Here is a 27,691-nt window from a genome sequence, read left to right as displayed (position 1 = left end):
CCATGATTTTTCCATGACTTTTCCATGCCATTAAGGCAATTTTTCATGACCGTACGATTTTTAAAACATCAGTGCAGACATGGACAATAAAACCAAAAATAAACTAAATCTACAATTAAAATTGATTATAGTAGCTCTAAAATGAATCAGATAAAATGTTGTTAATAATAAAATGTGTGTCAGATCCTGAGAGCTCCAAATTAGTCTTCAATTACTGAATTAACTCTGAGCTGATGTATTGGTAAGCTCAAAATAGATTTTTTGATCGATAAACTTCAGCACATAGATTAGTAGACCAAATTTCCATGACTTTTTTAAAACTTTCTGGGCATTTTTAGTTTTCCAAAACTTATCCAGGCCTGGAAATGGCTATTTTCAAATTCCATAACTTTTCCAGGATTTTCATGACCGTATGAACCCTGACCTTATGTATGAAAATAGGCCGTTTACTGATACTGCGGCTTATAATCCGGTGCGCCTTAAAGTGAGAAAAAAAAAAAAAACGATACAGTATAACATTCACGAACAGTAAGCCTACATACAGGGCTTCAGTGTTAAAAAATGAGATGATACAAAAAGAGACTGAACAAACCGAGTGCAGACAAAGTTTAATCAGCCATTCTCTGGAACTGATTCAACCATATGGATGAAGAACTGAATATACTGCTTTATTCATTATCCATATGGTCAAGCTGCAACACTGCTCCAAGCGTTTTGATTGGAAATACAGCGCTGCATTAACACGTTACCACATTACTGCATTACACTCGCACTGCTTACCTCAGCGCATCAGCTCCGTAACTCTGCACAATTATGCCGGGGTCCGGGTAGTTCTTCTTCCGTTTACTCATCTTCTGCCCATCACTGTGAAAAAACAATATACTCACAATAAAACCCAAGCAAAGATCTTTCATCCAATCTCTACTGATATTGGCTTAAATATAGCAAAACAATACTATATGATTCATACGTCCATATGATCTATTCTGTAGCAGGGAAAACACATCTCACTAGTAGATTAATGTAGAAAAGTAGCAGTAGTAGTTCTCCATTAAAACCAAAACCAGTGGAATAGTTACCTTGCGAGAACCAGTCCGTTGACGATCACGTTCTTGAAAGGAGGCTTTCCGAACAGAGCGGTTGAGAGCACAAGCAACGTGTAGAACCTTAAAAACAAGATTCAGAAATGTTAAATTGATAACCATTTATAAATCAGTGTTTTTTAATATGTTAACTATGTTGGTACTATTTTAATTATATCATGTCGTATACCAAACACAATTACCCAGTTATGTTTAAATATTCAGTTCAATGCAAAAATCCTAAACATTTAATCCAATTGATCAAAACAGTATTCTGTGATTAATCACACTCATTCTTCTTAAGGCGCAGGTGGATATTTATAGTGGATATTTGTGGATATAATGTAGGAAATAAAAAAAAAGGGAATAATATTTATATTAGTGATTTCAATTCAACTAATAGTTAGTATGCAAGTGAATCTCAAAATTTTAATATCATTGAAAAGTTACTTTATTTCAGTAATTCAGTTCAAACTGTGAATTTTATATATTATATAGATGTATTACACAAAAGGTATACTATTTTAAGTGTTTATTTCTTTTATTGTTGATGATTATGGCATACAGCCAATGAAATCCCAAAAAACAGTGTCTCCAAAAATTCTAAAATTATATAAGAGCTATTGCTACTTCCTGCTGGAAAATGAAGTCGGCATCTCCATAGGAAGACATACGGTCCGAGAGTTTTAATTATATTTTTATTTTTAAATAAAGCTCTGGTGTAATAATCACAATGTTGCTAAGTAACCAATTATTATTGTTAACGAACCAAATATGAAAACTGAAAATGAAAAAACTAATTTATTTATAAACGCTGTTTTCACTCCCGCAGTTCTACAGCGGGGGGTGTTGTGCCGATTCTGTCCAAGAAGCGGGAGTCGGATTCAGCAGGGAGTTGGATTTGGCACAACAGCGGCAGCACGGCGGCACCTCGCGGTCCGCGGTTTTAGTTGTAAGCGCTCGCGCTAGTCGCAAAATACGACAGAAAACACTGAGGGAGCTGCAGAATTCTGTATGGGACTAGAATATGAGCACGAGGAGATAAAAGAGAAACAGGAGATACAGTATTTGTGAACTTTTACCTGTGAGTAGCTCATACACCAGAACACGCAAATCTCTCTCTCTCTATCTATCTGTATCTCTATCTCTATCTCTCTCTCTTTCTCTCTCTCTTTCTCTCTCTCTTTCTCTCTCTCTTTCTCTCTCTCTTTCTCTCTCTCTTTCTCTCTCTCTTTCTCTCTCTCTTTCTCTCTCTCTCTCTCTCTCTCTCGCACGTGAACTCCTCCGCGTTTGACTTACAGCACTGTGTTTAGCTGTTCTTAAAAATCATTTTAATTAAATAATATTTCTATGCTTCTATGTTACAGTGTTAATTAACATAATTCTGATCATATTTTGCTCATTCAAACAGCCCAAAAACAGCCAGTTTATGGGGCGGGTCCGGCTCGGGCTTATAATGACAGTTCATGGTACGGGTTGGGTTGGGCTCGGGCAGAACGTGCACGGGCTCGGGCTGGGTCGGGTCCGATTTTTTGGGCCCAATCTAACCTCTAATATCTGTGCAGTATGAAGCTTCTGCAACACAGAACGCTGAAAATGTGCCTCTGTGCTTTCAAACACAGTGTTTTCAATGGGATACGCAGCACAGATGTCAACATAGTAACCATGGAGCAGCAAAGACAGCATTTGATGTTTGATCACAGCAGTATACTATATGACTAATATATTAGATTAAACCGCACCTTATCAACAGTTTAGCTCAATAAAAAAGAAGTATGTTTGACAGCTGGGTCTGATTGAGAAAAGATCACTTTCTCATCACAAGTGAACCACTTCGGAAAAAAAATCTGCATGTTGGGAGGGGGTGGGGCAGATTGCAGCAGAAGTTGGGGTCAAACTTGGTGGTGTAATTAAATTGCAGAAACAGCAGTGCTGCTGGAGTTTTTAAACACGGCGTTTAATCACTCATTGTCCTCCACTCTATTACACACTCATACCTACAGTCCAGTGGTGATTGCTCTAAGACTGCAAGGGAAGCTTAGATTCCCCGAAAATGTAAAAAATAAATTATTAAATATATACTGTTGTGTGTACATGTCACTGATTAAATATATGCTACACCGCGCTGAACTTAGTTCAGAATCAGCTTCTTATCACTGGTAACGCCGCGGCTTTCCTCTCACTCATTCTCGCAGCTTCACAGCGCTGCTTTAAACAGTGCACAGACTTCAATAGCGGAGCAAAGCGCGCGGTGAAACGAGACGAGTCATTGGATAAATGCTGGGCTTTGTCCCGCCCATCGGACGCTCAGCGTCTCTGGGGGTCTATGGGGCAGTGGGCTGGCCTCGGCCGTCCCGGACGCTCAGCTTCTGCGTGATGATTGAATGATCTGTCTGAGGCGGAGTCCCTTTTTGATTGACAGCGAAATGAGCGAATCAGCGATCTTTTAGTGTAAAAATTCGTGATGGGAGCATTTTCATTCTGTTCTGAGTTGAACCGGAGTCTTTCCTAATCCTTATAGCAGCATTTTCTTTATTAAAAACGACTAGCGACAAATCCAGCTTCTAATTCTGGTGCTTTTCTGTAGCTGCTTGTGTTTGGAGACTCTTTCTGACTTCTGTTACTCTTCCTGACTTCTATCACTCTTCCTGACTCTTTTCTATTGCTCTTTTCTATCTCTTTTCTCTTTTCTGTCCAGCGGGTGCTGTGAGCCCCTCCACCGTCACAAAGCACTCACAGACGGACACACTTCACACTAGGCTCGCACCAGTGCAAGCTGCACATAATGTCAGACAGTTTTAATGTTGTGGATGGATTTTGGAGAAGCCTTTTGATAGTCTTCCATACAAAGAAAAACTTAAAAAAAGAGTTAAACAGCAGGCCAGATCTACTGCTCAGATTAATTTGGTGTAAAAGGTGGGGAAAAGTAAGCTGTTCTGGTATGATAAAGTGAGCTGGCTGACTGGAAGTGCTGTAATAAATAAAATGTCCTGTTGGCCATTCCTCTTGATGAAACCATCTCAGGACTTAAATGAACAGGGGCAAGTAGTAAGTATTGTGTTATTATTAAAAATAATTTAAATAATTTAAATTAATAAAGGGATTATTCAAGGAAATTAAAACTGTCCAAAAAAGAAATAAATTTACCTGCATTTTTTCCTTTACCAACTTTAAAGATTTTGCGTAATGTTTTTTTTTTTTTTTTTTACTGATCATTTTATTTTTATTCATGTCATAGCGTCTTTTTTATGTAATTGTTCAATGTAAAGAATGGGTACCTTTTTGTTGTGTAGTGAAAACTTGAAAATAATGCCTTTTGTTTACCAAAAAAAAAAACATCTCAGGGAGAGTAGAATTTACGCATAAATAAAACGACATATGTTAAAGGGATAGTTCGGTATTTTTGACATGAGTCTGTATGGCATCATCATAACCAGTGTTGTGCATCCACACTGACTTACCCCCCACAGCGTCCTGTGAGCCGAGTTCTTGTCCAGTTTAGGTCAAAGCGAAAGTAGTCCGGCATGTTTGCTGGGGTCAGGAAAATAACTCCTTTTTCTTCCCAAAGCAGTACGTGTTCAAAAGAGTGATTTATTTACATCACAAAAAACTAACCCTGCAAAGGCACGCCTCGTAAATCACTTGGGTCCTACTTTCTCTCATTTCGTATCAGTGCGCGTCATTCTGACAGCGAGCTGCGCACGCGTCAACTTGTTCTGTGTTTTGGCAGTGCTTAGCAGCTGTGTTCAGACTAGCAACGCAAACGAGCTAACTTTAGGGAGAAGTCTATTGGCTTTTATAAGCTTTGTAAACACATATATATATATATATATATAGCTAGGTGTGTGTGTGTGTGTGTGTGTTAAAATGGTGCGGACTTGTGACTATCCAGGCTGTAGCAACAAAGATGTGGCTGATTCTCCGCAGAGTTTTCATCGTTTTCCTGTGACTGATGTTGCTCTGAGGAAACTTTGGGTACTAGCGCTGGGCATCCATGTGGACACAAAAGTGGAAAAAATAAAAAAGCTTCGTGTTTGCAGTGCGCACTTCAGTCCCACTCGTGGCAACAGTAGCATTCCACCTCGGTCTGCATTATTTCGCACTTGAAACAAGTGCACCAGGATTTGTCGGCCACCCTGGGTATCGCAGCTCCAGCAGTGGCTCCAGTTTCATCTTCCACCACTTCTCTGTCCACCCTCTCTCTTTCTGCCCGATCTAATTCCATTTGGCGAAGTTCAACATCTGTATACTCGGGTTCATAAAGATATCCCCGTGGCTCTGAGCGGTGATCAATGTTTTCCTCGTCACTCTCGTAGTCAGACATGTTCTCGAGGCGAGAAGTAAACAAAGCGACCCAAACACGTAGGCTAGCTGTCAGGTTGCAGCGCTGCGCGCATTGATATGGAACGAGAGAAAGTAGGACCCAAGTGATTTACGAGGCGTGACTTTTGCAGGGTTAGTTTTTTGTGATGTAAATAAATCACTCTTTTGAACACGTACTGCTTTGGGAAGAAAAAGGAGTTATTTTCCTGACCCCAGCAAACATGCCGGACTACTTTCGCTTTGACCTAAACTGGACAAGAACTCGGCTCACAGGACGCTGTGGGGGGTAAGTCAGTGTGGATGCACGACACTGGTTATGATGATGCCATACAGACTCATGTCAAAAATACCGAACTATCCCTTTAAGATGTAGGCCGAAATTGAGCTTCCCCTCCTTGAAAGACCAGCATCCGCCACTGCTACATTCGCTGCTCCACCTTGTAGATACAGTAAACTTAGAGACAGAAGCTCTGAATCTGTTGCAGCACAGTTTGTGCTAGTAATCCTTTAGCTCTTTATCAGTGCGCACAGAATGCTGTGCAGAGGACCCTGTATGGCACAAAAATACCAGGTGAAAAAAATAAATTACTTGCGTGTTCTAACATTTTGTGTGTGTAAATTTAATTCTCATGAGCGCAAATGTGAAACCAGTGAGTAAAAAAAAGGGAATCGTGTGCGCACTGAACAAAATATTGCTCTTCTTTCTCCTCCGTTCTTTGGCTGTTTGTAGCAGGCGGTCCATCACAAACCCTGAAAAAATCAGCCAATAGCATTTGCTGAGAGAGGTGATCCTGACCTGCACCCAAACTTTCAAAACCACCCCTTTCTACACTTGAGCGCAAAAAACTCACTCAAGCACAAAGAGAAGTTGTAGGCAATTCGACAACTGTGAATTTGAGAGAAAAAAAAAACAGAAAAAATTAGCTTGCAAGTTTTACATTTGTGCTCACGAAAAGTTCATTTACACACACAAAATATTGAAACATGCAGGTTATTTTTTGGTACTGGTACTTTTGCGGCCCTGACTTTTTGACATTGATGTGACGCCACAACCCTGCCTGCAGGGACGCTGCCCACAGAATATTGTTACTAGGCTCTCTACGTTCAGCAGTGACACTGAAGTGTTTAAAAACTCCAGCAGCACTGCTGTATCTGATCCACTCGTACCAGTTCAATACCAAAGTCCTGATGTGTCCTTTAATGGTCAGGACTCCAAAAGACACCGTCTGTCTCAATGGTGACCCTAACCCCCTACCACTAATCTCGAATTCAGCTGATCAAATCAAATATGTAAATGTGATGGGCCTCCTGCATCTTAATGCACACAGAGTTAATTGATTACCGTTAATCGTGTGACTTTGCAGTGTGTGATTTAATATGATGCAGATCGAGCACTCAGCTCCTCACCAGCCTCTGGTCTGGTCGATACCCTCAGCGATGAAGTCTGCAGGGAAGGTGTCCTCAAACTCCCGCCTGTTCTCAAACGGGTAGTGCACTTGGGCGTAGGGCATGCTGCCGCTTTCAAACCAGCAGTCGAACACCTCGGAGACCCTCTTCAGCTGCCCCTTTCCACAGCGGGACGGGATGGTGAGGCTGTCAATGCTGTGAAGACACGAAGACACACACACACACACACACAGGAGATGGGCATCAGGGAAACCATCAAAGGAGCTGGCAGCACTGATGAACCGCACACCATCTGCGAGGCGGCACCCCCCAGACAACACACCAGCGCTGTGATTACAGTGCTGCACACTGTGCCGGGGATACACACCGGAATGTGTTAAATGTATATGAACTAAACTGCTCAGCTGATAATGAACATTTTTGGATGTAATGAACTTGATTCATTAAAACACCACATAAATTCATCTAAAGATTTTATTGGTATGGATTAGGCCTGTCAGGGGTTGGACAATGAAACTGAAACACCTGGTTTTAGACCACAATAATGTATTGTCCTGACGGACAGTTCTGGTGGAAACAGGAGAGTTGAGGTGCACATTGAATTCTGCCGTGATTTGAGCAGCCGTGGTTTTATGTTTTTTGATACAATCCGGGTTAGCACCCGAACATCCCTTTCAGACAGCTTCCTTTTACAGTGTCCACAGTTAATCCTGTTGGATGCGGTTTGTTCTTCTTGGTGGTATGCTGACATTACCCTGGATACCGTGGCTCTTGATACATCACAAAGACTTGCTGTCTTGGTCACAGATGCTCCAGCAAGACGTGCACCAACAATTTGTCCTCTTTTGAACTCTGGTATGTCACCTGTAATGTGGTGTGCAATTGCAATATTTTAAGCAAAACTGTGCTCTTACCCTGCTAATTGAACCTTCACACTCTGCTCTTACTGGTGCAATGTGCAATTAATGAAGATTGGCCACCATTGACCTCCAGCTGGCCGGGTTTCACATACTCGGTCATTAGGGGTGGGAATCGATTACTATCTCACGATTCGATTCGATTCCGATTTTGGGGGCCACGATTCGATTCAAAATCGATTTTTGATTCAAAACGATTTGAATTATAAATATTTCTGCTTCTGGCTTATGAATCGTATTGAAAAAAAAACCCTCCATAATATACACTGGTCCTGGAGCAAGTAATGTGTTACAAAAACAATAAAATGTGCAGGAATGTGGGTCCTCAGTGACAGAGGAATCACTGGGATATCACAATGACGTTAATGAACAATAAATACATAAATAAATAACACTGCTTTATTACCAGGCTACTAGCGGTGGTGTGTAGGTGACGCTGCTGGGCTGATGTGATGATAGCAGTGAAGCGCTAAAGTTCAGGAGCAGCTGCTGATTAACTAGTTAATTTAAGGTGGTTGTATTTCTTCAGAAAGGGGGCAGGAGGTGGAGAAATTAATTCATATTGTCCATTCCTTAATTCCTCTGTGATGAGGAGCTGAAATTAGCTCTGATTAGCTTATTGTTATTTTTCCGTTCCGCCTTAAATGCTGCAGCCCGCTGCCACCTGTAGCGTTATTTAAGGTGGAACTGGAAAGTTAGCTAGTTAGCTAGCTAACAGTTACTGAAACTAACTACTAGCGATCTTTTTTATGCTTGTTATGAAGCATTCTGCCATAAAACATTGAAACTACACGCTAATCTAAGGTAATATAGTGCTTGTTCTGCCATCTTACCGGTGATTCTCAAACACCTACGCTCTGTGTGTGTCTGGAAGATCTCCAAAGGGACAAGCGCTATCCCCAGGGTTGCCAGGTCCAACAAAAATACCCAGCCCAAAATCAGTCTAAAACCCGCCCCTCAGAATCGATTTTGGGACATTTTAAATCGATTCTGAATCGTAGTAAATGAGAATCAAGATTCTTATGTGAATCGATTTTTTGGCACACCTCTATCGGTCATATTAGGTCATCATTAGATGTGGTGAGAAAACAAAGTACTTAATCACCTTGTGTCAAAATTTAGGGAAGCTTTGCTTTGATTTTCACAGTCGCTATTATATATGTTGCACCATGGATCTAGATGAACGTAATTTCGTAACACTGTGTACCTGTACTCTGTAACTGTGTAACTGTACAGAGTAGACTGTACTGTACTGTAGATATAATGACAATAAAAGCCTCTTGACTTGACTTGATTTGATATAGGGTGAGTCAAAAGTCACAGGACACCCTTTTATTACATATAAACTTAGGGCTGTCAAACTAACGTGTTAATATATATTAATAAATCACGTAAAAATGCTAAATGTTTTATTTAATTTTATCGTCTTGTTTGGTACCCTTTGTCCCAGCACTACAGTTCTGGTAACTGTAGCGTGATAGAGGCAAACGAAGTGGCTCATAATTAAAGAGCAAACTAATGTACATACATCGTACTCTCTCATAATTTGGATATTAAAAAACTGAGATTAATTAGTTGTAGAAGACAGTTAGCATTGGGGGTTAACACCAATCCTTATGCTGAGATCAGCTGTTAGCTAGCATTGAGTCATTAGCTGCATTCCGGTGTTCTGCGATCACTAACTAAAGACTGCATTGAGCTATATTCATAATCCACATATCATATCAAGCCACAAAGCTTACTAATCTAACCAGCACAGTGCCGTTCAATCATTATCAAAAATGAGCAATTAATTCAGCTCGATAACAGTTAGCATCACCAGCCATTAGCTATTATCTAAAAGGAGCAAATGTAGGTCAACAAAAATGTTTCTTTATTTTCACAAACTTTTAATGAGCAGTAAATAGTAGAACCTCTTTTTTTTATATATATATTTTTTTTAATTAAATGTTTTTCCTATTTTCTCCCCAGTTTACACGGCCAATTACCCAACCCACTTATTATGACTCCCCTATCACTAGTAATGCCCCAACACACCAGGAGGGTGAAGACTAACACATGCTTACTCTGTTACATGTGAAGTCAGACACCGCTTCTTTTTGAGCTGCTGATGCAGCATTGTCGAGTAGCATCAGAGCGCTTGGAGGAAAGCGCAGCGGCTCAGTTCCGATACATCAGCTTACAGACGCCCTGTGCCGTGGACATCACCCTTTTAGTGATGTGGGGAGAGAGCACCATCTAGCCACCCGGAAGGAGCAGGGCCAATTGTGCTTCCTCTGAGCGCCGGCATCTTGATGGCAAAGCTACATGAGCGGGGGTTTGAACCTGCGACCTCCCGCTCATAGTGGCAGGGTTTTAGACCGCTGGACCACTCGGTGCCCTAATAGTAGGTGATCTTTTGAACTGTTTTTTGTTAAGATTCAAAATGTGTATAGATACACTTATTTATGTAATACTGCAAGAATTGTGGGTCAGTGCTGATATCTGGTAATTGTCATGTATATATCTGATCTCAAATTTAAAATTGGATGTGAACCTAACTGAATCAGTATTATAAAGAAATATATCAATAATTAACTAAGAGCTTCTGGAGTTTAATAAATATATTAACAAATTTCAGTTTGAAATATGGATAACTGTCCATACCAATATGACACCATTACTCACCCCTGGTTGAAATTGTTCTTATTGCAGCTTATTATTTCTAATATTTGTGTTTCTGAATCGCCGCTGCACATGTTGAGTAAGAGCAGACGTCTGCAGTGAAACTGGGCTGTGTGGTTAATGTTGGCGTTAGTGGAGATTGTCTTATCAGAGATGCACCAGTTTCCCCTGTCTGCTGAACCGGACTGCCCGGAGTGTTCTCACAAATAATTCAGCTTAATTTGGGAGTGAAAACGGATCTGGCTGGTACTGGCGGGTGAGACCATCAGGGCGAACCTCCGTCACGCCGGAAGAGCCGGACGACACGGGGCGACACGACTAATCGCCGGGCTGATCAGTGACTCACCTCTCCCTGTGCAGATCAGTTACCTTCACCCCCGTCAGCTCCTCCAGCTCCGCCATGGAGCCGACACACACCACCTGAACAGAGATACAGGAAATCACACAAATAAGAATTACCACATATAGAACCACTTAAAGTTTGGAAATCGGAAATTTGTGGCAAAATTTGGGAAACAAAAACACCTCAATGTTTAGCCAAATAAGCAAAAGTAGGTTTACATACATTTACACTCTATACTCACATAAATTAAACAAAATAAATTAATCACCATTAGATATCACATGCCTATTTATTTTACTACCTCTTCACAAACAGTCTATTTTCCAGCAAAAAGATACTAAAGCTGTACAGGACTAGGATTGTAATGCTAGCTGAGCTATCTTAGCATTTGTATATCTACGTAAAGACTGGGAGGTGATGTAGCACACTGTGTCCAGAGATGCAACACATATTTGGCAAACAATATAATTCAGTAAAAAATAATTCAATAAATAAGTGCCAAATAAGTGAAAAGCCTATATAACTTATAGAAAAAAATATAAAGAGTTACACCGCTTCAAGTTTTTCACTTGAAATCAAAGCATGCAAAAAAAAAAAAATTGTTACTTTACACTGGATTACATTTTGTTTGGCCAAAAATGTTCATTTCAGAGCATCCCCAATTAATACCCTCAATTTTAGAAGAAATGCTGGTCAATCAGGCATCTACAGACTTTCATACCTACAGTAGGGTGTACCTGTATATGTACCTGCTGGTCATGGCAGTAGATTAATGGGGAGCATTGAAAAAGATAACACAGAACCTTTTTGGAAGCTCATTTCCTAGCAGATTTTCTGGCTCATGAGCTAGATAAGCTAACCAGCTAAAGCGAGCGCTAAACCAGGTCACACTTTGACTTCTGGTGGACAAGGAAGTTTACTTGAAAGTGTGTTACACCTCTGCCGTTGTCCCCATTCCATACCGGTCGCAGGTAAGATGGCCCAGATAAGGCCTCATCGCCAGAGAGCCCGGGAGTTCCACTTTCTGGCCCCCGCTAAAGCTCTGGGAGTCAGAAGGCACTCCAGAGACTGGCTCTTGGAAACAACTCATTATGCTATTTTCAGGAAGCAGGTCGCTGTCCTTATTTTCTAGAGGCTCGTCTCGGCCCGCAACGACGCCAACAACCCAGTTCCAACTTCCGCTAAGAGGGGCTTTCAGGACCGACGAGTGGACAAGGCACCAAGGACAAATTGATCACTGTGATCAATTATGCAGAACAGTGGATTCACTAGGGGTCAATACTGACCAACAAAAAGCTGGCGAGCCAGAAGATTTGTGGTTTTTCAGATCTGACCAGTGCACATCATGAAGATCAAATGTTCTCCAGTGATCAAGAGCATTAGCAGGGAGTTTGCCCCATTTGCTGCAGTTAACAGGCTCTACTCTTCTGGGAAGGTTGAATTTGGTTCTACCAAATGTTGAAACACAGGATTCAACCAAATGGGGGCATCAGTGAGCACTGGGTTACTGATGACAAGGTTGTGAGTTCGATAGTGGGGTGGGCAGTGAGCAAGACACACTGGGGCCATACTGACCAATATCAGTGGGACTCATTGAGGTTGCATGTCAGGTTTGGGGAAGTGGTCGCACATCTTTTAGAGCACTGGATAATTGATGACAGGGTTGTGGGTTTGATATCCAGGGTGTCATACTAACCAAATATTGTAAAGATCTGATAGCATTGCACATATGAGTTTCAGTGAGGTCAGGTTGGGGAAGTGGGGTCTCGGAGGTTGTGCACCAGATTTTGGGTTTGATACACAGGGGCAGAGGGGTGGGCAATACTGACCACATGTTGGTGCACTGTTGTAATGATTCAAAAGCATTTAACCATATGGGTCCAGTGAGGACAGATTAGGGGCAGTGGTGGCTAATCATTTAAAGGATTGGGTTATTAATGAAAGAGTTGTGGGTTCGATACCCGGGGCACTGGGGTGGGCAGTGGGCTCTGTTGTAATGGTCTGTAATGGTCAACCACCTGGGGGGGTATCAATGAAGTCAGGTTTAGGCTTACTTTAGCCGTTAGCTCAGGTTAGCACTGGATTACTGATTATAAAGTTTAATACCCATTCATCCAGATCTGATAGCATTCAACCACATCCAGAAGTATTTTACCACATGGGGGCATCAGTGAGGTCAGGTTCAGGCTCATGTTTAGGTTAGGGGCAGTGTTGGCTCAGCCGTTAAAGCACAAAGTATATGACATGGTTGTGGGTTCGATGCCCAGGGACAGTGGGGTGGGCAGTGGGGTCACATTTCCCAACTGTTGGTACATTGTTTTAAAGGTTTGATCGCATTAAACCACATGGGGGCATCAGGCAGCAGTGGCTTAAGAGTTAGGGAAGTGGATAATTGATGACAGGGTTTTGGGTTTGATACCCAGGGGTAGTAGACAATGGGTATAATACTGACCAAATATTAGAACATTGCTGCAATGGTCTGACAGCATTTAACCACATGGAGGAATTTGTGGGGTAAGGTTCTTGGTTTAGGTTAAGGTTTGTGACATTGGTTTCTCAGAAAATAGAGCACCAGGATATTGATAACAGGGTTGAGGGCTCGATACTCAGGAGCAGTGTGTCATAGTGACCAAATGCTGGAACTCTGTTGTAATGCTGTTGTAGCTGCTTTGTTGGAGTAACTGTCTCTACTATGCAGAGAAGACTTTCTACTAGATTTATCAGCCATTAGCATTGCTGTGAAGATTTAACAGGATGTTGTATGATCACCATCCAACCCCTAATTTATCCAATTTAAAACCATTCAACCCTGTCATAATCTGTGTTATTTTAATTAACCAGTAAAGGTGCTTAATTAGGCTTCAGAGTTTTAACTTGACACGAAAATAAGCTTCGCCAAAACAAGGGGATGGTAACCAATGGCTTAGACCAAACAAAGACAAAAACACATCATTATTCGCCACTGACCTCTTCAAAGTCATCGCTGACCCACAAAGGAATGGGTGTCCCCCAGTATCGGTTCCGTGAAATGGCCCAGTCTCGTGCATCCCTCAACCAGTTTCCGAATCGCTTCTCCCTCACGAACTCCGGAACCCTGAGAGTGAAAAACAGCGTAGGAGAGAGGAACTAAATGTCTCTGCCTTCCTTAATGCCTTCCTAATCAATGCAAAAGAGGTGATGAGCAGTTCTGAACACAGCAGGGGCTCTTTTTCATCTAACAGACGCGAGAAGAAAAGCTGACAGGGCAGAATATCCTTTACCGCAAAATAACTCTTAAACAGGATAAAACAGCAGACCACCAGCTTAGTCTCAAGATCCAATTTAAAGGCCCGGCTTCAACAACCAATTTGGAGTCGTCAAGTCAGGAATCCAAATTGACAAGTTCATGGAGGAATATATGAACCAGGAGGAGGCCAACGTTCTGGCTGAACTGACATCCTGAAGGCCCTGCAACCTGAGTGACACATCCTGCCATGTGCTGTCAGTCAGAATCCGAGATGACGAGGGCTTCGGGGGCATTTGAGTTCAGGTTGTGAAGAGAAAGTTAGATTTACCCAAACTTCCTTCTTTCCTTCAGTATAGAGAGCCTTTCAAGAAAGGTGGAGTCACTTATCTTAGCACGAACAACAATCAATCAAAAGGTCATGTCTGTAAACAGTACTGCAGCACAACATTGGGTACATGTTCTAATCAAACCTTTACCTTCTGATGAGGTATTTTAAAGCTTTAAGTTTTCCATAAACTGGGCACTCAAGTCAAGAACCATTTAGGACACCAGGCCTGAATTTTTCAACCAGCATGTCGTAAAAGTCTATTCCAAGTTGAAGGACTCTTCTTGTACAGCCAAAAAATGCAGCTGACATTGACAGCAATTTTGAGAATGGAACCAATGTATCCTTCCTGGCCTGTTTTGAAAAACAAAGCCTCTGGTAAATAATTTACTTTTTGTAAGTTCATATGTTTTGTGCCACAGTTGAAAGAGGATGGATCTTTCTTCGTCAACCAAAAGTCTTGTTAGACTGTTTCATGTGTGACCAGTAGGCTACTACTAGTCTTTGTCAGACAGCCCTAGTGACCAGCCAATTATTACCACCCACTGTGCTGTCAACTGTGGGTGGTAACCTATGGCATATTCCTGGTATAAACATTAGGCCTCACAGCAGCTTCCATCATTTAAGTAGGCCAGTGTATCTCACTCCAGATAACACCTCATATTATCATCCAATAATATAATCAGGTTTGCCAGTGTTCAAACTCACTTACAAGATACCACCTCAAAACTTATACAAGGATGGAATGTTTTCCCAAGCCTAGCAGGTAACAATTCATGATTGCTTTACATACTGCTTTCTCATGACTTTGGCATGATGTGCAAAGGGTTCAACAAGCTTAAAAGGAACATTATGAAGCATTATCATCATACCACTCCAAGAACAAATCAGAATTTATCACTAGCTCCCCACCGCAGCACAGTTCTGATCATTAGAGTCACATTTAAAAAGACAACTGCCGTGCTGCATTGCTTAATTTAGCTGGCCTCAACCTGTTTCTTCTCTAAATATATAACAACATGCTTTCTTTAATAAGTACAGCCACAGAGGTTAAACCCTCCTTTCGTTTTTTTTTTTTTTCCAGGACACGACACCATCCCTGGAGAACATTCTTGGGTATAAATCGCACTCAGATTTCTCCAGCTGAGCAACGAGTTCATCAATTCCCATTTGTGTGAGGCATTTCTATTCAGGCACCCAGTACATCAATTTAATGATTTTTTTCTCTCTCTCTTGCTGCTCTGCAGACTAAATGTAGAATCTTAAGCGTCCTGTCTTATGGGAGATGTAGGAGGCTATTTAACATCCATGTGCTTCTATAATAAGCCGAAGGGAAGAGGGCGGAAGGTGGGGGCACTTGCAACACAGATGGACTGACTGTGGGGTCAGTTAAGGTCAAGGCATTGGAATTTGCTTTGCTTTGAATTGCAATGCGAATCAATCAACAATCCAGGAATGACAAGGAAATTCAACAACAGTTTACAGTGACCCAAATCAGTTTTCTAACAAAATTCAATGTTTATTTTATGCTGTTGACATTTTTAATCTTTTTAATTGTGACCCATATCTGACATTACGTAACGCTTCATGTGAAGTTTCGGTTTCATTCTTTCCAGAACGTTAGAAACAGATCCACTCAAACAAAAATCAGCTAACTCAACCAACTCAAATAAACCCACACACTTAGTCCTGCCCCGACTCAAACTCACCTACTCAGTCCTGGCCCAAGTTAAACACACCTGCACAAACAAACCCATTTAGTCCCACCCATCTGAATGCAAATCAACTCCAACAACTACAAACTCCCAACTCAAACCAAACCACCAATTCAGTTCTGCCCCAACACAAACAGACCCACCCACTTGGTTTAAAGTCAAACCAAGCCACTCTGTCTAAACTCTTCTAATTCAAAACGTATACTTTCACTCCTGATCCTCCCAACTCAAGAAAACCCACCTTATCACTCCTGCCCCTCCCAACTAGAACAAATCCACCAACTCACCTGGCCATAGTCAAACCTACCTTGTCACTACTGATCCTCCTAACTGAAACTCACCCACTGGGTCCTGACCTTCCCAAATCAAACAAACCCAACTCAGTCCCTTCTAAATACTGAATCCTGACCTTCCCAACTCAAACAAACCCAATTCAGTCCCTTCTAAATGCTGAGTCTTGACATTCCCAATTTAAAAAACTTTAACTCAGTCGTGGCCCATTTCCTGTTAACCAATTTATTAGTCTCCACAGACAGAGCTATGTAACAAAAGAGCTCAGATCAACACAAACAGACCAACTTAAACCATCCTACTCAGATTCGAAACATTCCAAACAAATTCTGATTCCAAACAAGACCCTCAAACAAGCCCACCCTCTTATTACCGACCCTCCCAACTCAATCCTGCCCCAACTCCAACAAACTCACTCAGTCAACACTGGGTTCTATGTATAACAGAGATGATAGACCAGCACATGCGCCGCTGCTGCTACCACACAGTCAACATTATTCACTTAATCTGTGAGTGGTCGGTGTATACGATATATATAGTCATTAGTTAGAACATGAGGCTGCCCTCAGAGCAGGGGAACTTGAGGCCTTTCAGACATGTCTTTCTTCTAAGAACTAAATCAGTGCTTTTCTTGAGGGAGCCTGAGCCTACAGCACACAGCCTTGACTATAAGTAGCTCTGCTAGGTGTGGGATCTCAGGATGGGTAAAGTCTCCCACTCCCACACTCGGCCCAAAAATGAGCAATGCACTCTTCTGAACAGCAGCACTGCCGCTGTGCCAGACTTGATGGAGAACTCTAATTACGCTGTCAGAATACCCGACTCCCTCAGACTGCACAGCAAGGCAGGCTGCTAAATATACCAAAGCTCACCGTTACATAAAAAAGATCCACTTTGGTTTGGACTGCTTACTGTTTTGTCAAGGCAAAAGCCTGAGTGGGTATTTATATTTATTCACACTTCTAAGATTGTACATTTCCAAGACCAATATAACACCAATAACTGATCCAAAAGAACTGACGCACACAGCAGGGATAATTAATACGTAATCGCAAACTAATCAGTCAACAGCCTACAAAAAAAAACATCACTCAAAAACCCACGCACCTAGTCCTACCCGATCCCACCACTTAAACAAACACACCTACTTGTCCCTGTTCCTGCTTTGTCCTGAATTCCCATTGAGGGGAACATGCCATCAGTATTTCCCAAACCCAACCCCCAAAAAAATACAAATTAGTCCACTCAGCTCTGTCTACCACTTGAGCAAACCACCCTGCATAGTCTACCCATCACGCACCAACCTGCTCCCCAACTGAAACAAACCCACCCACTCCATCCCACTGCCCACTTAAACAAACAGTCACTCAGTCCCCCTCTCCCAATTATTCCCACTGAAACATGCCTAGTTTGTCTCACTCCAACTTGAACAGTCCCACCTTCTTATGCCTGTACCACCCCCTCACTTGAACAAACCAACTTGGCCAACTTCAACTGCATCTGCCCCCCAGTTAAACAAACCAACCAGCTCAGTATTCAGACACAAACTCTACCAGCTTATTTACAAACTCTACCAGCTCAGTCCTACTCCCAAACCCACCCACCCACCCTCAACTACACAAACTCACCCACTTAGTCTCACTCTCCCACTGGGGAGAAACACCCACTCGGTCCCATCCTCCACATTAAAATAAACAACCTACTTAGTCCCACTCCTCCTACTCCAACAAATACATGCACTTAGTCCCAACATCTAACAAAACCACTCACTCAACCTCGCCACCCCCTCAAACAAACCAACCCACACAGTCCTGACCCTCCTCACTTAAACAAACCTATCCACTTGGTCCCAAACCCGACTCAAACAAACCCACCCACTCTTTCCCAACCCCCACTCAAACAAACCCACTCCCTCAGTCTCAAACCCAACTCAAACAATCTAACCCACACAGCCCTGATGCTCCTTACTTAAACAAACCTATCCACTTGTTCCCGCCACCCCTTTGAACAAACCAACCTACATAGTCCTGACCTTCCTCACTTATACAAACCCATCCATTTGGCTCCAAATCCTTATTCAATCCAAACCACTCAGACTTGTCCCCACTCAAACAAACCCACCCACTCTTTACCAAACCCCACTCAAGCAAACCTACCAACTTTTTTCAAAACCCCACTCAAACAAACCCACCCACTCTTTACCAAACCTCACTCAAGCAAACCTACCAACTCTTTTCAAAAACCCACTCAAACAAACCCACACACTCTTTCACATACAAACCTATCCACGCTTTCCCAAACCCCACTCAAATCCACCCACCCACTCTTTCCCAAACCCCACTCAAACAAACCCACCCACTCTTTCCCAAACCGCACTCAAACAAACCCACCCACTCTTTCCCAAACCCCACTCAAACAAACCCACCCACTCTTTCCCAAACCCCACTCAAACAAACCCACTTAGTCTCTCCTTTCCAACTGCAGCAATCCCACCCACTCAGTCTCATCTTAGCAATTAAAGAAATCCACCTGTTCAGTCCCACCCCCTCCACTGGAACAAACCCACCTACTTAGTTCCGCTCACCCACTCAATCCATCACTTCACTGCAGGCTGGACTGGCAGTTCTATATAAGCAGTATTTGTGTTTTCACAGCTGTGACAATCATTATGATTTCCAAACCGACTACTCTGTATGTAAAGACTGTTCATATAGAGTCAGTTTTCTGTGAAAAGAGCTCTTTAAGAGAGTGTCGCATGTCTTCAGCAGTGCAGTGCAGCTACAGTGCATGAAATATAAATGGAGAAGCCACATTTGCAGCACAGTCTCGGCATTACAGTCTCCCATAAGTCCTCCTCCTCCTTCCCGTCCCCTATGCCTGCAGGTGATTTGTCTCAGACTGACAGCCACATTAGCGCAGACCCCTGCTGCAGACTGCTGGGAATTGGAGGAGGCTGCCCAGCACCTGTAGTGCAGCACCAGCACAGACATGAACTTGCTCCATGATAGGATGAGCTAGACTGGGTAAGTCAGGCTTAAACCACACTGTAAATATTTTAATACATTAAAACCAGCAATTAGGGCTGCACAATATATAATATGACCTATTGATTTTACTCTACTCTTTCATACAGAGAGGGCATTATAAATATCATGACAATACTTTTCAATGACGTCTGTTAAAATCTGTTAAAGCAATTTACCGTATTACCGTAACTATAAGGTTTATTATCAATAAACATCTATTTAATGGTCTATTTTCACACATAAGACGCATTAGATTACAAGGCACAGATTTCTCTTCTGAAAACTGTTCATTTAGGTGAGTGAAGAGCTTCCGTTTATTTACAGTAAGCTTAGATTTACAGATTTCCACTAAAGCTGGAGCATTAGCATTAGTGGCTAACTGCTAGCTGTTAGCCACTAATGCCACCTGACAGAGCTACACTGAGAGAATCCTGATTGTTCCGATAAGCCAGGGTGATATTAGCGAGCGATATGTCCCACGTAGCTTGTCGGACTGTAGTCTGCCGTAAACATGTAAACTACAGGCTGATTTACCCCCCTCTGAACAGCAAAAGAGCTAGCGCTGTGGTTAGCGGTTAATGCTACTCCAGCAGTGCTAGCCGGGGTCAGCAGCAGGTTACAGGCCGATAATGCTCACCTCTAGACGGCCGAAGAGTGGCTTTACTGCTCCTCACATCCTGACTGGTAAAATTCATACATAAGGCGCACTGACGATTTTTGGGAAAATTAAAGGATAAGTGCGCCTAATAGTGTGACAAATACGGTACATAAACAGAACCGTTATTATCAGACCTTAATACAATAAATTTAAATGAATAAATGCAAATACGTGAGTTTATCACATTTCAACCCAATTTGTACATTAGTCTTATACCTTTTTATAAAGCATAAATATGGTAAATGCCATTTCTATTCTTCCTTATGTTGACATTTTATAGATTATTGATGATGCATGTGTGAGTGTTGCTGCAAATGCTGTCCCCAAATAGTCCTAATTAAGAGAGTAACAAATTTGACCAGCTTAAAAAAAGACAAGAATTTATACTAAAAATGTACTTTCCTTTTAACAAAGCAAACCAAAATACATTTAAGTCTTTATAGTTAACAACATAATATATAGTACAAATAACTGGAATTACAGGTAAAAAAACATAATGAAAAAACACACTGCATGAGAAGAACTATAATCAGGGTTTGTCTTACCAGTAGCATTTATCGTTGTTTTCCAGAAGCTTCTCCACCATGTGCTCCACTCTCACAAACCAGCTGGGCACCGCCTTGTAGATTAGAGGTGTGTCCGATCTGTAAATACAGGTTAAAGTGAATTTTAACAGCAGCAGGTTAACTAATCTGATAATGTCACTCCACTGCAGTAAATACAAATCTAGATCCAGAGGGAGAGAAGCACGTGGACTGAGGCACTAGAGTAATAACACTGAATTGTACACTAATATGATTTCGGTTACGAAGCGCTAAACAGTTCTGTAGAGAAATCTCAGGCAGCTTTACCAAAGTTCCATAGTGCAGTAGCAGCATTCTGGCCCATAGTGGGAATAACAACGATGATAAGGCACTATCACTATGATCTGAGGATCACCTGTTTGAATCCCAGCTAATGCAGCTTCTGCATCAGCAGCCGGATTCTGAGAGAGCACAACTGGTCACAATCGCTCTGTCTGGGAAGGTTTAGTAGATGACATAATCTTTCCTCATCAGTCCCACTGTGATGCTGGCCAGCACATCTGGCGTCTGTTGGCTAATGTATAAGAGCTGCGGATCCAGCGCTTTCTTCTGTGTGCGTTGTGATGCTGCTTATTGATGTTGCATTGCAGCAGTTGGAAAAAAAGGCGGAGTCCGATTGTGCACGTATTGGTGGAGACGTGCAATCCTCATTTTCCTTGTTTTGAGGGCAAATGCTAGTGGTAGGGGGAGTTCATAGTTCATGAATAGGGATTGAACAACTGAGAAAATACATATAATTTGAAGAATACCGCAATTTTACTTTTATTTTTATAATATCGCCCAGCCCTACCTACACACAATGCTGTCTCTTCTGATGACCCTTTACTCTCCTCACAATCAAACAGTCAACAAAGCCTGACACCTTCCACAAACAGCGCACACCTCCAATTAACATCATCCTTTATCACCAGCTACAGGTTATCGACACCCTGAGCAGACGGGCCGAGCGAGCAGCGCCGCCAGAATCCATTATGACACGGGTTCATCGATAACCAGAGAAAAGTGGTATTGGTTTTCTCAGGGCGGTTAAGAAGAGGCCGGGCTGGGGTGGGTGGGGCACTGGCTGGAGAGCAAGGGTAGACTGACCTCTCCCTCACAGCCTCTGGAGCCTCCGGGACCCCCAGGAGTGCTGAGGCAGCTGGCGAGGTATCGAGCGCCATATGCTAATGCTAGAGCGGTTTGCAATCGTAATGCACCTCCACCTCAATCCCTCCACACACACACACACACACATATATATACACACACACATCCACCCCCTCGTTATGCACACAGCGAGTCACTGATTTAATGCTGTTTAAGCCAGTGAGGTCACGGAGGAGTGCAGAGAGCACTCAACCATCTGGGGGATGTTCCAAACAGGCAGAGTGGAGATGATACTGACTGCAGATGTTGGAAACTGGGAGCTTCTATTAAAGCAACATTGTGTACACCATATTAGGTCTGTCACGATTATTACATTACCAAGTTATCACACAACACATGGACATGACCACAATCAATCTTTCTGCTGACCTCAGTACTGCTGATTAGTTTGATAAGCAATGAGAGAGGCCATTAACATGAATGAGCTGGTGTGTTGACTCTGCACTATTCAACAAGACAATGCATGTCCGCATAATTCTGTTTCTGAATCAGTTTCTCTGATTTTGCTATTTACAGGTTTATGTTTAAGTAAAATAAACATTGTTGTTTAATTCTATAAACTACAGAACATTTCTCCCAAATTCCAAATAAAAATATTGTCATTTAGAGCATTTATTTGCAGAAAATGAGAAATGGCTGAAATAATAAAAAGATGCAGAGATATCAGATCTCAAATAACGCAAAGGAAAGTTTATTCATACATTTCTAAGAGTTCAAAAATCAATATTTAGTGGAATAACTCTGGACTTTAATCACAGTTTTCATGCACCTTGGCATGTTCTCCTCCAGCAGTCTTACACACTGCTTTTGGGTAACTTTATGCAACTCCTGGTGCAAAAATGCAAGCAGTTTAGCTTGGTTTGATGGCTTGTTGTCATCCATCTTCCTCTTGATTATATTCCAGAGGTTTTCAATTTGGTAAAATCAAAGAACCTCATTATTTTTAAGTGGTCCCTTGGTATTTTTTCAGGGCTGTATAATAAGCATTTTTACACTAAATACCTATATCTTACATTTCATTCATTCCTTCCACCAAATGTTTGAGAGATTACCATAATAATACATTTATAATCTATAGCATTACAGTTATAATTTTTGTATAAAACTAGCAAATTTGCTGTGTACTGGTTTAGGGCCTTAATTTTTAACTGTTCATATTAAAACTCATAAGTAAACATTTGGTAAAAGATTTTATTATCCTTAAACATATGTCTGCAACTTTTGTTGACAAAAAAAAACAACAACATATGTATCATGAATAAAAGGTGGACGTGTCTGACTCTGCACTCACCTCCAGCAGAAAGGGTAGCTATGTTTGAAACTGCTGGCGTTCACCAGACGTCCGTTCTCCTTCAACCACTTGATGATGTTTTTGTCAGCATCCTGAAACAAATAAGATGGATAAAATCACTATAGCTGAGCTCAATCCTGGTAAATTAAATGATTTAAAGAGCAAAAGAGTGCATCACACACTGACTGACCGCTAAAAAGTTAAAAATAGATTAAAAAATGAATAAATAAACAATTCTCCAGTTTGTCTTTACCAGGTGTGCTTAAATGATCATTATCATAATGACAGGTGTAGTAGTTCACATTTTTCAGTTTGGGGCTCAGCATGGCAGTTTAGTTTTTTTTTCTCACATTAATCACAAGCATATTCTGCACTTGTTCTTATTAAGACGTTTAGAATAGAATAGAATAGAATTGCCTTTATTGTCACATGGTCAACCAGCGAAATTAGCCATCAACCCATCCATACAATAACATACAAGGGGGAAACAGGACAGGATAGGAAGACAGGGTAAGCCGCAGCGTGTGCACGCGCCGCCAATCATTTCTTCAGTTAGAGGGATACAAGGAGGAAGAAGAGGGTAAAAAAAACATACCCCTAGACTGTGCCCTGAAGAGCACAGTGTAGGAACATCAAAAAAAACCTCAGCACATAGGCACATACAATATACACAATACATAGGCACATACAATATACACAAGAGTTTGGAGTGTTTCACAATGGATATTTAAAAGTAAATATTTGTGGCTCTTTATTAAGAACAAAATATTTTCCATATTAAACTGACATTAAATTTTTGCATTAAATTGGCAAAATTTAATTACTTTTTTTAAAGGTGGGTCAATCACTTAAAATGATTATTATGTTTTTAAATGCTTGTAGTTCTCTGTATTTTTGTGAAGGGACAGTAAAATAGTGTATTGTTAAAGTCTGACAGACCCTTTTTTTTACTGTAATATAATTCTACTGTATTATCTCACAAATGTAAGATCAAACGATTTGCATACTTTATGGAATCTTACATGGAATCATGTACTCAAAAAAAGTGAGGTCAAAATGCGTAGCTACATGTTGGCATGTCTAAATCGATTTTTGGAATTTGTGAGTCAATTCAGAATCGCCCATGTCCGAATCGAGATGCATCTAACAACTGAAAAATACCCCCACCCCTAATATTTATATATTAATACTGTTGACTACCTAAAACATTATTTAATCACAACAATATTACATGATTATTATTAACATTATTAAAATATAATTGTTAAGTGCACTTCACCTGGCTTAATTTATTTTATTTTTTTTTTATTTGTCCCATTTTTTCCCCAATTTACATGGCCAATTACCCAACAAACTCATTAGGACTCCCCCTATCACTAGTGATGCCCCAACACACCAGGAGGGTGAAGACTAACACATGCTTCCTCTGATACATGTGAAGTCAGCCACCGCTTATTTTCGAACTGCTGCTGATGCAGCATTGCCGAGCATCACAGCGCACTTGGAGGAAAGTGCAGCGACTCGGTTCCAACACATCAGCTCACAGAAGCCCTGTGCTGCAGACATCACCCTAGGAGTGATGTGGGGAGAGAGCGCCATCTACCTACCCGGAGGGAGCAGAGCCAATTGTGCTCCCTCTGAGCAGCGGCAGCTTGATGGCAAAGCTGCATGAGCGAAGTACGAACCTGCGACCTCCTGCTCATAGTGGCAGCGTTTTAGGCCGCTGGACCACTCTTAATTATTTTAACTTTAATATAATATTTCAGGCTAGTTTGGATTCTTTGTAATGTGCTGAGTAAATAAGAGAGAAGAGAGCAGTGAGTGTTAGTTATGAGATTTAATCCATATTTTAGCATGAATAAAAAATAATCTAGCTACTTTTGCACGCAGTACTAAAAATATTACTAAATAAAACCGCCAACACATCACTGTAAACAGCTCTGAGAACCTGGTAACGTAATTAATATGTTTTTAAGTTCACAAGCCAGGCCCACTTCACACTTCACTCTGTAACTTCAGCTGTTAAAGTCGGCGGTGGCCCAGTGGCCCTGCAGTTTCCAGCCAGATATACACGTTAAGTGACTCCTCTGCTGCCTGAACCTCAGCAGTTCCAGATCAGAGCGAGGGTGGCAGCTCCAGTGGGTGTTGCTGAGAGCGGTCAGCGTTCTGAACTCTGGCCATTAGGAGTTTTAGTGGGTTTTTGAGGTGTGTGTGGGTTATCCTGCAGGTCGGAGTGACAGGAAGTGATGAAAATGCAGGCTCGCGGTGTGGAGAGATGATGAGAGCAGTTCCTCAGCCTTTATTCGCAGTTCCAGGAAGAACAGCGTTCTCCTCGGGGAGCTGCTCTGTGTCCAGCTGAGGGTCCTCCCCCGCCGAAACTAAACTGCTTAAACTGCTGACACTGCTTCACTACCACTCCGTCCCCCATTTACACTGCACTGCCAACTGCACTACACACAAGCCTGCAGTACTGTCTAGGGATGCACTGATTATTTGGCAACCAGAAATATTTGATTAAAAATGGTTTCAAGCATTCAGCATCACTTATAATACTCACTCTCAGATACCTCAGTTTACTACCACTTCACAAACTGTGACTTGAGTAGCACTGCTGTGTCAATTCATGATTAGAATAATACTGCTGAGGTAAATTCATTATCCTGATAGCACTACTGAGGTAAAGTCATGATTAGAATAGCACTGCTGAGTTAAAGTCATGATTAGTATAGCAATGCTGAGGTGAAGTCATGATTAGAATAGCAATGCTGAGGTAAACTCGGGTTTAAAATAGCACTTCTGATGTAAAATCATTAGAACAGCACTGCTGAGGTAAATTCATGATTAGAATAGCACTGCTGAGGTAAAGTCATGATTAGTGTAGCACTGCTAAGGTATATCCATGATTAGAATTGCAGAGGTAATTTCATGATTAATATAGGTTTACTGAGGTAAATGTACGTTTAGAAATGCATTGCTGATGTAAATGATTAACACAACATTGTAGTGGTGAATTTATCATCAGGAAAGCACTGCTAGGTTAAATTCAAGATTAGAATAGCACTGCTGAGGTGAAATTATTAGAATAGCACTGCTGATGTAAATGTTTGACTAGCACAACACTAGAAGTGAATTTATTATGAGAATAGCACTGCTGAGATGAATTCATTAATAGAATAATACTGCTGAGGAAGATTTATGATTAGAATTGCACTGCTGATGTAAGTGTCTGATTGGCATAACGCTAGTGGTTAATTTATTATAGGAATAGCAGCACTGAGGTAAATTCATGATTAGAAAAGAAATGCTGTGGTGACATTATTAGGATGGCTCTACTGAGGTAAATTCATAATTAGAACTGAACTGCTGTGGTGGCTATTATTAAGACACTTTTTTCTGAGGTAAATTTATGATACGAATAGAACTTCTGATCTAATTTTATGATTTGAATAGAACTGCTGATGTAAATTTTATCATTAGCAAAATATTGGAGTCGTAAATGTATTATTAGAATAGTACTTCTGAGGTAAATTTATAATCAGAATAGAACTTTCCGACTTAGCATTAAGATTAAAAAATATATTTTTGACGAATTAGGGGAAGTAAGGCTAGGCTAGGCTAGGAGCTAACCGGCAACAATCTCTTTGGTTCAGTAACAGCAGATCTGGCTGAAAGGACACAAGCAAGAGGACATCAGTACTATCTGGTAAGACAGCTAAAGAATAATTTGTGTTTTTTTTTTTCATAGTACGCTAGAATATGTGGGTACTCTGAGACATCACCAGCAGAGCAAACCAGCCAATCAGAGAACAGCTTACTGTTTTTTTTCTAGTATAACAGGGAGGTAAAAGGGATTGTTAAACTACATTTCTGCATTTTAACCTCAACAGAATTCACATACATATAAGTTACACATCAGATAATGTGATAAATACTGAATAAACGCATTACGTGGATTCATACCTTTACATACTGTCCAGAAAAGTGAGTGACATCAGGTGTGAAGCGTCCGGATGAATCCACTGGGCAGATGGGTACGGAGTCTCTCTGGATGATGTTGTATTCCATGCAGACGCGGAAATCATCCTGCAGAGAGAGGCAAAAGGGGCAGCGGTTGCCAGCTCAGCATTTTTTCCACAGAAAGTCAAAAAAAAAAAAAAGCATCTAAAAATAACAATTTATTACAGAGTGCCAACAGGAGAAGGACGACACGTTTACAGCAGGGATTTGGCAGAAGTGAAAACGCTGCCGTGCTCCATGGTCTCACTACAGGTAAAGTCAGACAGTGTCATGGCAGAAAGCCAGTGTGCATGTATGTGGATGTCCAAGGTCATTCCTCCACTGCTGGAGGCCAAAACTCTAGCAATGACACTGCTTTACCAACAATAACCATCTATTAAAAGACAGGGTGTCTGCAGGTATGGAGACATTTTATATTTTATATCAGAGACATAAATAAGACAAAGTACAATTATACAATTTCAAAATTAAAGTTGTGTAGTTTACAGACTTCACATTAAGCTAATGAGTCCTGTAGTCAAACAAATAACAGTAATACTTTACAATAATGTGCATTATTTAACAGGACAACAGTAGAAAACAAGAAGTGATATATATTATAATAATAATTGACACTAGTTAAGACACTATTAAACATTAATACATTTTAATGCTTAGGAATGTTCTGCAAATTGTT

The 27,691-nt window shown here is 41.2% G+C and overlaps 1 protein-coding gene across 2 annotated transcripts in view; it reads right to left on the bottom strand.

Annotated features, from left to right (window-relative positions):
• iars1 (isoleucyl-tRNA synthetase 1) overlaps positions 1–27,691 on the bottom strand; it is a 147,805-nt gene that overhangs the window by 100,454 nt on the left and 19,660 nt on the right. For both annotated transcript variants that reach the window (XM_022682414.2, XM_022682413.2), the window contains exons 11-18: positions 26,959–27,081; positions 22,999–23,090; positions 20,523–20,621; positions 13,704–13,830; positions 10,740–10,813; positions 6,813–7,007; positions 1,080–1,166; positions 781–864 (exon numbers count right to left, since the gene is read on the bottom strand). In XM_022682414.2, coding sequence (XP_022538135.2) covers positions 781–864; positions 1,080–1,166; positions 6,813–7,007; positions 10,740–10,813; positions 13,704–13,830; positions 20,523–20,621; positions 22,999–23,090; positions 26,959–27,081 — 881 coding nt within the window. The remainder of the gene's footprint in view (positions 1–780; positions 865–1,079; positions 1,167–6,812; positions 7,008–10,739; positions 10,814–13,703; positions 13,831–20,522; positions 20,622–22,998; positions 23,091–26,958; positions 27,082–27,691) is intronic.

Source organism: Astyanax mexicanus, chromosome 24 (genome assembly GCF_023375975.1).
Source record: "Astyanax mexicanus isolate ESR-SI-001 chromosome 24, AstMex3_surface, whole genome shotgun sequence".
Lineage (NCBI taxonomy): Eukaryota > Metazoa > Chordata > Actinopteri > Characiformes > Acestrorhamphidae > Astyanax > Astyanax mexicanus.
This window is presented reverse-complemented; position numbering and strand designations above follow the sequence as displayed.